Source organism: Pseudomyrmex gracilis, unplaced genomic scaffold, assembly GCF_002006095.1.
Source record: "Pseudomyrmex gracilis isolate BER0280 unplaced genomic scaffold, ASM200609v1 scaffold_130, whole genome shotgun sequence".
Taxonomy (NCBI): domain Eukaryota; kingdom Metazoa; phylum Arthropoda; class Insecta; order Hymenoptera; family Formicidae; genus Pseudomyrmex; species Pseudomyrmex gracilis.
Window position 1 is genome coordinate 129,585 of NW_018020714.1, and position 13,396 is coordinate 142,980.

Sequence of the window (13,396 nt, forward strand, 5' to 3'; positions counted from 1 at the left end):
TAATATATATATATATATATATATTATATATATAACATATAATATATAATATTAAAATTTAATCTATCTAATATATAATTGAAAAAAGTTTTTACCACTAAATTCTCACCTTCTATCTCGCGTCACGTGATCACGTAGGTCACGTATCGCACGCACTTGTGGGAGGTAAGTTCGCGCGTATATGTACTTGTGCGGTACCGTGCTGCACACGCAAGTTGCCCATTCTAACCCGGTTGATGACATCGAGTAAGGCGTGTTATCGCATTGCAGGCGTGCGCCCGATCAAAGTCGCTCAAAGGTCAAATGCTTAGATTCCCAAATATTTTTCTCGCGCCCCGCCGAGCGTAATCAGACGCTCAACTAAAAATAACACGATATAACAATATTTCGACAACTCTGTAAGTAATCGATGTGCGAAATAATTTCTCACATACGTAATGGGTATCACGATTTTAATTGCAACAACTCTGCCACACTTTTATTATATTTGACTTGTTTGCGAATATTGAAAAAAATCAACAACAGAAACGTACCTTTAACTTTAACATTTTCCAAATAGAATACAAATGTCTAGATAAGACGCGAGTTCGACTCGAAAATAATTCGAATAAGGGAAAGAACATCGATTACGCTTATACTGCACATACGCACAATCAAACCTTTGGTCTCTCGCGCGTTCCGAGCGAAGTTGGCCACGAACGCGCGAATGGGGCGCGAAGTTGGTCGCGAACGACGTAGCGACATCTCGCGGCGGACGGCGCTTTCAAATGGACAAAGAAAACCGAAAAAGAGCCCGAGCAGAGCCATCAACGGTGCGACCGATATAGCCGAGCGCGTAACGCGAGCGGATGTAGCAGGCGCCACGGTCGCGCTCGTCTATTCACGAAGAGAAGCACAGCGTGACGTAAACGACGATCCAAACAAGTATCAGCTGTGTTGCAGTCATTGTTCGCTGGCTCGTATCGGTCGGTTCTGGCAGACGGAACCCCGATTCGTTCGAGTCTCCTCCATCGGTTTGTACGTCGACGTGGGCAGCGTAATTTGGTGACTGTTGGTGGCCGATCTCGACGGTGGACACGCGTGGAGGCGTGAGAACGCTTCGGTGGGAATCCGACACAACGCATCAGCAAGTGGAGAGCTAAAGAGAGAGAAGAAAAAAAGGTGGAAGGCTAGGCTAAGAAAACGACTAGGAAAATCTTTTTCGTTTGCCCCAACGCAATCGTGGCCTTGTGTGCGCGCCTCAACCCCGGTCCCGAGCCTCCAGCCATCAAGCGCTGACGCTTACTCCTCGGGGGGGAACAATAATCGTGTGAAAAACGGAGCGGTACGTGCATAAGCCTGGCCTCGAGCAGCGAGTCGGACGACGGTGGACTCGCTCCGCCACCGCGCAAAAGGTCCCGTAGTTCCCTGCCGGCTACTCTACGACCAGCGGACGAGCACCACTCCTCCAGTTCGAACATGGATAACTATCGGTAACGATCGGGACGATCTTTGTTACGGGCGCGCTCACGAAAAATGCGATGACCGAGCGCGAGCGTGTTGACAGATTTTTTTCCCCCTCGTGCTGCCTCTCGTGCTGCCTCTCGTGATCCCGAAATATTTTTACACGTTCGTTTCTGCATCGCATCGGGTTTTTTTCCAATATGTTTTTTCTTTTTTTTTTTTTTTTTTTTCAACAAACAAATTTTCTCTGATTCGGGATTTTATTTTTATTCGAGTAAAAAAAAAAAAAATAAATAAAAATAATACTGTGCTCTTTATCTGAAATGCACATAGAACACAATGGCCTTATGAAACTTTGTATACATATTGCAGAGTGAAAAACAATATTTTCAAATGAAATGAAATCTAACAACTGATGTATTTTTGCAACTAATCATGGGATATTGTTATTGGTATTGCTATCACGAATGATATTTCAGTGTGCACGACAGCATTATGCAGCAAACCTCGAATAGTGGTGTTTCTTCTGGACTACAACAAAATGGATCTAAGACAGATTCCGGTGGACCACATGCCAACGGCAATTTATTGCTAGAATCTGATAGTGATGTCAATGGTGTGAATGGAGAAATAACTCAGAGTTTGGGGCCTCCAAAAATAATGGACAAAACCAATCAGGATATTGTGAGACTTATTGGACAACATTTAAGGACAGTTGGTTTAGAGTATGTAACTTACTTTTACACTTGCAGCTGCAAACACAAACTTGTTTATCTTAAGATACCGATATAGTGTGTACACAAGTATTAGTTTTACGTGACAAAAGTCACTTTGTTATATATATTGCCAGTTAAACCTTCAACCATTATTTCTCTTTGTTTCCTTATTGATTCATATTTATCAAGAGAATTGTATTAGCCTGTGTGAACTGTATCTGCTTGGAGGGAGAAAGTTAATTATAGAACTTTGAAATATATAGGTGCTATGTGTAGTATTTGCCAGTTATATTTACTTTATGACTACGAAAGAGGCAATACGGTAATGTGAAAAGAAAACATTGAGAATCCGGACTATTAAAATATACTAGAGAGATTTCCAAATTATTTTAATGACAAAAAAAGCAGTGCAATTATTAGCTTAATATCAAATTTACACATGTTTTTCAGAAACATCGTTGCTTTGTTGAAAATTCTTTTTGTTGATAAAGTTTTTTTGAAACCTATTTTGCATGAATTCTTGCAAAAAAATTAAATGATGAGTGCAATTCGTAATTAACAAGTGAGTAACAAAAGCAATATTACGTTTTAGTCGTACAGCAGATTTGCTTATGCAAGAATCGGGCTGTCGGCTGGATCATCCTGCTGCAGCCAAATTCAGACAGCACGTTATGGATGGTGATTGGAATAAAGCAGACCTTGACCTCAATGAACTTAAATGTTTTTTAAAATGTGCAAACCAGAGTTTAGTGGTAAATGCTTTTTTTCACATAATTAATGATCTCATTAAGTCACAATAATGATTTTTACACAATACAAAACACCTTGTGTTAATAAAATATCCATAACATTCGTAGTTTTTTCTAAAACCACACATAAGCGATCTGTTTTGTTTTAATGTCGTGCAGGAGATGAAATTCTTATTACTGGAACAAAAATATTTAGAATACTTGGAAGAAGGAATGGTTTTTGATGCATTACATGTACTGCGCAACGAGCTTACACCCTTAAGCCACAATACCGGGCGTGTTCATCAATTATCTTTATTTATGATGTGCAGTGGACGGGATGAATTACAGGTATTTCATATATACATAATATACACACACACAATAACAATATTACGTTCTAGACTCATGTCACTCGAGTGTCTTGCACTAACAAGTTCCTGTGAAAAAAAAATCCTTTTTGAAATGTCTTCAAAATTAACTCGAATCAATTTGGCTGTACAGCCCTTGATGAGCCCCGGCCTCATCTTGAAACTAACTTACAACTGAAAATTTGATCATTAGCAAATAGACACTTGTTGACAGACACGTGCAGGCTGGGATGGAAAAGGCCCAGTTTCCAGAGCTGCGCTCATGGACAAATTGCAAAAATACCTACCACCATCGATTATGTTACCGCCACGACGACTGCACTCTTTACTATTGCAAGCCGTGGAAATGCAAAATCAACAGTGCACGTATCATATATCGAATAGGCAGGTATAGTAAATTTCAATTGTAAATTTCAACGATAAGAAAATTTTTCTGACTTGTTTACGTTTATCGATGACTTTTCTTTCCAAAGCAAATGAGTCTAGAGAATGTCTCTCTGCTCGTGGATCACAATTGCGGTAAGGATGAGTTCCCGTGTCATACCATACAAATACTCAATGATCATTGCGATGAGGTTTGGTTTTGCAAATTTTCACCGGACGGTCTTAAACTGGCCACAGGCTCTAAAGATATGACTGCAATTATATGGGATGTAGATCCAGTGAGTACACGTATCATTTAAGAATCATCGAAAATATGCTGAATATCTCAAAAAATTCACTTTTTTCAAACTTCTTGAATTTTTGTGACTTGATTATTTAAATATGACTTCATTATTTATCCAATGTAGGAAACGTTAAAGATAACGCATAGAAAAACACTCGAAGGACATACGTATGGTGTAGCGTTAGTTGCCTGGAGCCCCGACAGCAGTCATATAATTGCGTGCGGACCTGAAGACTGTCCCGAATTGTGGCTTTGGAACATTGAGACGCCGGACTGCGAATTGCGCGTGAAACTGACTCAAGGCACAGAGGATTCGTTAACTGCCTGCGCCTGGCATCGAGATTCGAATAAATTTGTAGCAGGAGGTCTTCGTGGTCAATTTTATCAATGCGTACGTGTTGATATTTAAGAGAAATTTGAGAATATAATTAAAAATTATTATTAAAATATATTTTTTTAATTAAAAAATATATACGCATAAAAATATAGTTTATGCACAGAGATAGAAAAATTTATAAAATTGTTCAGGATATGGACGGCAATGTTTCCGACTCCTGGGAAGGAGTGAGAGTAAAATGTCTGTGGTGTCGAAGCGATGGGAAGACTGTTTTAGCAGCAGATACGCATCATCGCATTCGCGCGTACAACTTCGACGATTTATGTGATTTCACAGTGTACGATTTTTAGTTAGCAACTGATTTTTAGTTATATGCATTGCAATTGTCAACAATTGCTTTGTTGAATAAAATTTATTTGTATTATTGCAGATTACAAGAAGAACATCCTATTATGTCTTTCACCGTTAACAAAGCGGACCGACTTGTGGCACTTAACTTAGCGAGCCAAGGCGTTCATCTCTGGGACTTGCAAGACAGATGCCTTTTAAGACGTTTCCAAGGTGTCACCCAAGGACATTTCAACATTCACAGCTGTTTCGGAGGAATGAATCAAGATTTCCTTGCGTCTGGTAGTGAAGGTTTGTAAATAAACAATGATCAAAATTACAATATTTCTTAAATAGATTATCTTTAAAGAAGTTTTTTCTTTAGAAAAATATTGTAATCATCATGTATTTGTTTCACTATAGATAATAAAGTGTACGTGTGGCATGTCAGAGGAGAACAACCTATAGCGACTTTCACAGGGCACAGTAGAACGGTGAATTGTGTCGCATGGAATCCCGTTTACCATCAAATGATGGCTTCCGTATCGGACGATTTTACAGTAAGGATATGGGGTCCACGGTCGTATGTTCCAGACGGAGGTGTTGAAGAAAAGACCGGTAAATTTCTGACGTGACGTATGGAATCTTGCAAGAAAGAATTCTTTATAATCCGTAAAAGAATCGTAGCAATGTATCGTATTGGTGGTAAATTTTATGTGTTGCTATTTTCTCGAACACGGTCTTTCTCAATTTCAGATCAAACCAGATTAGAAAATTGTTCAAAAAGCAGCGGTTGGCACGAAATGATATCGTAGCGAACTACAGAGCACCAGTGTTTCCATGACCTCACGGTGTTCAAAAGACTGTCATACTGACTTGACTGTCGCACTGTCTTGTTGATTATCATACATTTTACTGCCTTCTGCAGTTGCTCCTCCATACCTCGTGTCGCGGTCTCTTAGCCACCAACCGCCGTGTATGAAGGTAAAAACGGGAGGAATGTACATGTTAGCAACGATTGCTAAACAAGCCGCCAACAACTAAAAACAAAAAAATCGAAACCAAGCGTCAAATTATGATTTTCACACATTTGTGCATATATCTTGTTTTTCTTTTTTTTTTTTTTTCATATTAACTTTACGTATTTTATATATGCATCTCCCATATAGTGTCCGTTATGTTATCGTAATTAAATTGTCGAGTGATTTAATCGTCAGAGCTAATAATCGAAAAAAAAAAAAAATATGACACAGCATAATACAATAATATAGATCATATACGACAAACGTAGAGAACGAGTAAAATTCCGTCTTAGGATTGATGTGTAAGGATAAGATAACATAAGAATAAGAATATGGAACGCATTCACATGATTGTTGTTGGGACAAGTAACCGTAGAAACCGTTATCTTTTGACAGGAATTTTGTCAAATTTGACTATAATTGTACCAATAAACATTGTAAATAACAGTTTCGGATCTAGAGTTTTATTCTAAGTCGTTCGATTAATGACACACTATCTTTAAACGTGTGTGTTAGTTTTCATTATTTTTGTTTTCCGTTGAGAGACTGTATAAATTTTTAAATATGTACCACGATCTCTCTCTTTCTCTGTCTTTTTCTCTCTTTCTCTCTCTTTTGTAGGAGAGATTTACTAGACTTCGTAGATTGAGCAGAAATTCAAGAGCGTTTTGGTGAGAAGAGATAATTTTGTTGCGTTTATTGCAGCATGCGCCAAACTACAGAGCGAAGATATTTAGAACAGCGATATTTGTAAATGTGTGAAATTGCTTGACTGTTTAGGCATTTATCATACGTACATATATATATATTATATATATATATATATATATATGTATATATGTATGTATAAACATCCAGATTTAGTTAAATTTATATTCGTGATTTGCAAAAACTTATCCAGAGTTTAGGGTTGTGTAAAAATCCAAACAATCACAAGTCTCGGAGTGGGGAAGTGGCAGTCGTCGCATTTGCGGCGCAGGCATATCCGAAGCTCGAATCGAGACACATTTTGTTTCATATGATCAGCTTATTCCCGTAATATGTTAACGATGATAAAATTGTTTCTCTGAGTTACATTAGGTTACAGAGTAAGGGAATAGAGTAAAATCCAAAAACAAATTGTTTGGCGTTATAATAATATACTATATGTAATGTTTTTATATTTTATATATATATATATAATTGTACACTTGAGATAAGCAAGATAGAATATATAACAAATATTGGTTGTCTTTAAAAAATCTTAAGTTTCAATGTGTAAAACTTAATCTCGGTTGTGTTTTTGCGCAGAGATAGCGATTTGGATAGACTTTAAGTTTGATCATATTGAAATTCTTCGATTAAAAGTTGCAATATCGTGTGATACAGTGCAATGTAAAAAAAAAAAAAAACGCATTCTCTTTGATCACCATTCAAAGCTTGAACTCTGTATGTACTACAGTATAATAGAATAGTATATAATATTATATATAGCATAGTATATGTAATATATATCAAGTTCAACTTGTGGAGACCTATTGCAACAAGTAAAAGAACTTTGTTACTGAGAGACAATGTGTAACAATAATTTTACATGAAACTTAAGAAAAAAAATGAATTATTTATGTACGAGTAAAAAATATTCTATTGTATCATATCAAACAAAATATGTCGTGAAACAGGATGCAAATATATTCGGATATTGACACGATCCCACAAAAGATCCTTTGACACGGTACTTGACCTGAAACTCGGGACCTGCATATTCTTTTTTTTTTTTTTATTCGGCGGTATGTTGTATAGGCTGTATTGAAAAAACTTCGAAAACAAATCATAGAAAATTTTTTTAACTGTTGAAAGTTTTATTATTTACTTGCGCAATTAAACAACTCTGATATTATAAAACCTCTGATACGAACATACGTAGATAAATATTGGCGGATATATAAAATACTACTCTCGTCTTATTAACTGCCATATATCGAAAGCTGTAACGTGCTATCTTTTTTGAGACTTGTATATTATATTTAACACAAATATTGCATTACACACAAGCGCGCGTGCACTACGCGTACAATCGTACACACACGTACACACACGTAATGTGATAATATTCTGGTAGTGTGATTTAAATAGAATATTGAATAAAGGTAGTACATTTATTTTTTATCATTGTTGCATATTTGTTTGCAAAATCAATTTATAGATTACGCAATGAGAAACTCGCAACAACAAAGATCAACAATAAAATTAATAATAAAACAACCATTTCCATCATTTTAACGACGATTGACTTAACTTGAGTTGCAATAAATATCAACAATTTCGAGTACAATGGCAATTAACGGGATGAGCATATAAAAAAAAATAAAAAAAAAAAATAAAAAAAAAAATAAAAAAAAAACAAGTTTATTTTGTCGCGCGGAATTAAAGTGAAAACGAAACGACGTTTAATCAATCGAGAATATCAAGAGACTTAGGCTAATATCTATTATATATGTAAACATGTATAAATATTTCTCTTTGCAACATGTATACTACTATTAAACACATTTACACGCAAAAAAAAACTTCTGTAGTTGATCTTAAACGTTGATATAGGAAAAGTAACGTAACATCAATCTCACCATTATCATTTGCATTTACCTCTGGTGCCTTAGCACTTTGTATAATCTAAACGGAAAATTCACAACTTTTCTTGCGTATACTTCGGAACGATCGATTTGATTTGTAGTCCAACATCTATATATACAATATATATATGTGTGTATATATATATATATATATATAGATTGTGCAAATTTTGTGTACACAACAACGGTAATAAAATCATGAACTGCGTATAACTAAAAACAAGTAATCACACATCTTTATGTGTCATTTGAATTTTATTCGCTCTACACTCACATATCTGAAAAGATTGAATCTATTTCTTTTTATTCTCATATTAATCTATATCATTTTAATTAGATACCATATATACGAACACGTACACTATCTGTGTAACATTGAATATAGATACGAATTGTCCGTTTGTCATGAATCTTTGTATTTGCCGTTGTATGATACCGTGAAAAAAAAGCAATAATGAGACACACTTCCGAAAGTTTTAATTTTTTATAGGTTAATAATAATTGTATAGGTAATGATTATAAAGGGAGATAAAACAGAGAATGTGTTACACACAATTGAAAATTGAGACTTATCTTTTTTATTGGATAAATAAAATAACAAAAACTTTTGCTTTTACTTTTAACTGTAGGAAAACTGTACGCATTGTCCCGCATGTAAAATTAGATTTATATATATATATATATGTATGTATATATATTACACACAAACCTACTGCAATTTCTTTTAACTGCGAATTCTTTGTTGTAACATATATATATAGTCTTGATTTTTCCTTAACAAAAAAACCTATGTGACGAAACATAACTTCTTACGGAATATTTTAATATTCAACATTTTTAAGAGTCCACTTGTCGGATGTAATGTATAATTTAACTTAGAAATTCTACATGTAATTTATACATAAAAAAAGAATTACATATAATAATATAAAAAAATTATATAATTAAAACATTCTTGTGATTTTTTTATATAAATATTCAAAAATGTGTAAACTTTCTGCGCAAAAACTGTTTTTGCAAATAGAACTTACACAATTGTGAAAAATTTTTTTATTTTATAAATTCTTGACATTTGTAGAAAGTTGTAGCTCTGTCTAAAGTGAGATGGTCTTGATAATTAAAATAATACATGTAAAATTTTGTTATACATCTGTTTTACGTAACAGTGTGTAGCAAAACACATATATATATATAACAAGGAAAACGAAGTTCTGTATTTATCACAATTTTTTATATAAAAACTTTTGATAGCGTAATATCTTTGTTAAATAAAAATTTAATTTTTATCAGTCACAATTCTTGATTTGAAAGAATCCGCTTTTAGGAGAAGCGCAATTAGTTGTGCTGAACACATTTTGTATAAATAATATATATATATATATATATATATATATTGAACACAATATGATGTATTTTTAATAACAGTATCGTGTGCGTTAAGTTATACATGTTATGTTGCAATTACATGGATTTTTAAATTTTACTTTTGAAAGATATAAATAAAATTTAATACTAAATGTGGCATTTTTCTCTCTTTTTCTCTCTCTCTCATATGTCGTGTATGCGTGTATGTGTACTGTAAAGTAGATTTGTTCTTTTGTTATTTTTTGCCGCTACGTACATTTTCTATATTTTCCACTCATTGATTATCGTGATCACGCACGGAACATTACGACTGTTTTATTATATTTGTGCATGGGCTTTGGAGAACACCGATAAACAGATAAACAGAATGCGAGAGAGAGAAAGAGAAAAAAAAACGAGATATACACATACAATCTCAGTACACACATCCATACGCACGCTCGCACGAAACTTTTAAGCACTTTGTCGATAGTTGTATCGCTGTGCGGTTTTCTACACATATGTGAGACTACACAAAAAATAGACGCGTTCTATAACGAATATATTTTAAAAAAAATTTCTTATTTAAATATATTTGAAATATATTTACAAAATATAAGAGAAATATCTCTAATAAAATAATATACATGAATAACGCAACATTTTCGAGCTGAGTGTGATCGACTATCTATTACACAAGACAGGACTTGTATAATAGATAAGATCTCACCTTGAATAAAAATACGCTTGCACATACGTACTAGAATGAAAAAAACAAAAATCAATGTTTTCAGAGAGTAAGTGCGATTTTCAGTTACACAAGTGATTCTCCCGCTTGAAGAAACAGTATAGGTACTGTAAATCAATGTTAATTGAATTAGTTTTTCACGACGTTTTAATTTCCGTGATTCACATATTTTATATTATAACATTCAACAGCGCGCACTCAGATTGGAAGGCGCGCGTTTGAGATACGGTCTCAAAAGACAATAGACGATAAATCGTCGTAGATGATTTTTCCTTGTACGTTGTTATCTACATACGTCGAGACATGTTGAATGAACTGGCGGACGGATTTCATTGATTTTGAATCCAATCCAAGCCGCGCGAATTGTGACCTACTGACTTGACACGTCACTGTCTCTCGTCGCTGTTGCAATTGGCGGATGCATATCCGTGTATATACTTGACTCAGTACCGTATAAATAAAAGTTGTTCCAATCGGTCTTCAACGCAAAACACATCGCGATGAGACATTTCTCCACTTCTATTACGTCAAGCAGCAGAGAGTTTACGTATCTTTACCTACACACGAACAATGATTTTAAATGATTTTAACGACTCATTCGAACTGCAAAACTTCATTAAAATATACGTGTCTCATTGATATAGAAAAAACGTAGTTGTTATACGTCCCACATTGGCTCTTGGAGATGGACAAATATTCTTTGAAGTCCGAACTTCTCGAGAGCTCTCGTACTTACATATGTGCATAATCATTAAAAACACATGATTATTTTACAATAAAAAAACTTTTTATACTCTTGCACATTTGTATGTACTGTGACGTGACATTTTTCGTGCCCGTCACAGGGATGCATTTCCGGCCGGCGCAGGAGGCGATGAGATCGCGTTTCCTAATATTTATAAGGGAGAGCATTCATTAGATCGCGTAGCGCTAGCGAATGCGCTTACTTTTGCAAGGACGCATTGCGTCTATGTTGTCTGTTGCGAATGTCTCCTAATGAATTACCGTGCTAATGTTCTCATCTCCAGAGCAGGTCGTTGCCATTGGGGTTTTGCGACATTTTTGTAGTATCGTTGCGTATCGTGCGGCCCGCTTGGCGGCTGTTTTGTAATTGATTTTCAGCGCGAAGAGAGAGGCACACTTTACGTATTCGGCGGATAGAAGCGAGCGAAGAAGAAAAAAGAGGAGAATAGCAAGAGATACAGGAGCGTAAGGTAGGGCACAAATACTCGGCGTTAATTTCGACCGGGGTCTCAAAAGAGAAAGAGGTGCGCACTCCGATCTCTAAACATCCGAATCGGAGCTCCCATTGAGAGGCTCGACGATGCTGAGACATGGGCCTCACCGAGCTCGCCTCAATATTTAATCGAAGCAGAACGGGCCTGATACGGCCAAGAAAAGGCCCGAATCGTTATTACGCCGGAAGAAGTGGCTGCTGTTAATCATAGCGCCGCGGAAGAAAGAATCTGATTGGCCTAGTTACTTAGCGCAAAAGGCAGCGCTCAGCTAAGAGAGTAATTGCCGAACGATGTGAGCTCATTATTGCGAATGCCGTTGGACACGCGAGTTCATCGCCGTGCGAAGTGCCGTGGTGAATGCCGGACAACGCCCCAGAAGGGAGGCCACGGAGGCCACTGATGAAGACCGAAAGTACAGGACTTGGCTGTCGATTTATAGATTGGAGGACAACCGTCGAGCGTAAGTTTGGCTGTTTCTCTTTTTCGCCCATTTCGCGGTTCTATCTGGTTCTGTATTAGCAAATCGAGTCCCGTCGGGCCATCCCGCGAGCTCGATATCGCACAGTATTGCCAAAGAATTAATATATTGCGTTTCGCGTTCATTTGATGTTAATCGAATTGATATTAATTAGTGAAAATTCTTTGCCGCTGCCCCCCGGCTTCTGTTACGCTTGCAACAATCCTGCTATCACCCGTTGTAGTGTATCATTTTGTGTGTTCTTGTTTTTGTCTTGTTTTGTATCGAAACCGTCGTACGTCTATCGCGTTCTCGGCTGTAATATCGAATTCACGCAATAACGTTATCCTTGCCGAAAAATCGCGGCCGTGTGTCTAATACGTGTCCGATCGGAGTTTACCGTAATACAATTGAGAATTGTCGAAGATTCGTGCGACGGAAGTAGCGTAGTCATCCGTCGCTATTTTTTGCCGCAACCGATTAATTATTGTTCTACGTGCCTTTACCGTAATGTAAGCGCGAGCGGACAATTGTTTATCCGCAGTCGCCTTATCTATGGTCCGTCACATCGGTCGTCGCGCTTACGCGTTTGCATTCCAGCGCATTTGTATTATCTCGCGATCACCTTAGAGCGACTATCTTGTGATATTTGCGAACACACAACAAGGCGTTTGTTGCCGTTCGTAATAACCGACTTTATATAGACGGATGGACTGTATCCACCGTGCCGGACGCTATAATAAATGTACATTTATGTTATTTTATATCATATATATTAGTGTGTATTATTGACTAAGTTTCTCTGCCTTAAAAAAACACTACCGCCTCCTGAGCCCACGCTTCTCCGTTAAGTTGGAATAGTGATAGTTCACGTCTTGCGCCCAACTATCGAACATTGATGAGTAGAGTATAATTAAAAGAACTTGAAAAGAACGTGCCGAAAGTGTGCCGCATCTTCGCAATAAAATCTTACGCGAGGTGCCTGTCACAAATTGGCGCCCAACGTGGGGCCACGTTGCAAAGAAAATTTATACAAAGCCTTTACGAACAGCAACTAATGGGGAATTTTAGATAAGTAACAAAGAGGCAAATTAATAAAATTTATAACGAGACGTGTAGGGAGAGAAGCTTAGTCAGAGAATATATAAATTGTTTTTTGCCGATTGTGTGATCTATTTGGTATTGCTGCTTATTGTGATAATTGATTTTGTTTGTGCATGTGTGTGTATAACAAGGATCCGGACCGGACTGAAACCGAAACCGATAACCGGACCGTAACCGTTATTTTAGTCAAACCGAAACTGAAAACCGGCCCGAAATATTATGTAGACTAATGGACCGGAACCGTAACCGAACCGAAAACTATTTCCGATGTTTATTTCGGTT

General features: G+C 36.4%; 1 protein-coding gene and 1 long non-coding RNA gene across 3 annotated transcripts in view; both read left to right on the forward strand.

The window, feature by feature from the left end:
- The window catches only part of LOC109856688 (WD repeat-containing protein 26), a 6,696-nt gene extending 844 nt beyond the window's left edge, over positions 1-5,852 (forward strand). Inside the window, exons 1-11 of one of the 2 annotated variants that reach the window (XM_020432247.1) lie at positions 846-1,472; positions 1,923-2,168; positions 2,752-2,911; positions 3,068-3,238; positions 3,473-3,646; positions 3,732-3,920; positions 4,050-4,316; positions 4,454-4,599; positions 4,693-4,901; positions 5,013-5,207; positions 5,346-5,852. In XM_020432247.1, the coding sequence (XP_020287836.1) occupies positions 1,459-1,472; positions 1,923-2,168; positions 2,752-2,911; positions 3,068-3,238; positions 3,473-3,646; positions 3,732-3,920; positions 4,050-4,316; positions 4,454-4,599; positions 4,693-4,901; positions 5,013-5,207; positions 5,346-5,404 (1,830 nt within the window). In that variant the 5' untranslated portion in view covers positions 846-1,458 and the 3' untranslated portion in view covers positions 5,405-5,852. Of the gene's footprint in view, positions 1-845; positions 1,473-1,922; positions 2,169-2,751; positions 2,912-3,067; positions 3,239-3,472; positions 3,647-3,731; positions 3,921-4,049; positions 4,317-4,453; positions 4,600-4,692; positions 4,902-5,012; positions 5,208-5,345 lie in introns of those variants that run through there. The other variant, XM_020432248.1, reaches the window with a different exon arrangement.
- Positions 5,853-11,530: 5,678 nt separating this feature from the next.
- LOC109856695 overlaps positions 11,531-13,396 on the forward strand; it is a 5,387-nt gene continuing 3,521 nt past the window's right edge. Inside the window, exon 1 of the long non-coding RNA XR_002250414.1 lies at positions 11,531-12,013. This is a non-coding gene — a long non-coding RNA (uncharacterized LOC109856695). The remainder of the gene's footprint in view (positions 12,014-13,396) is intronic.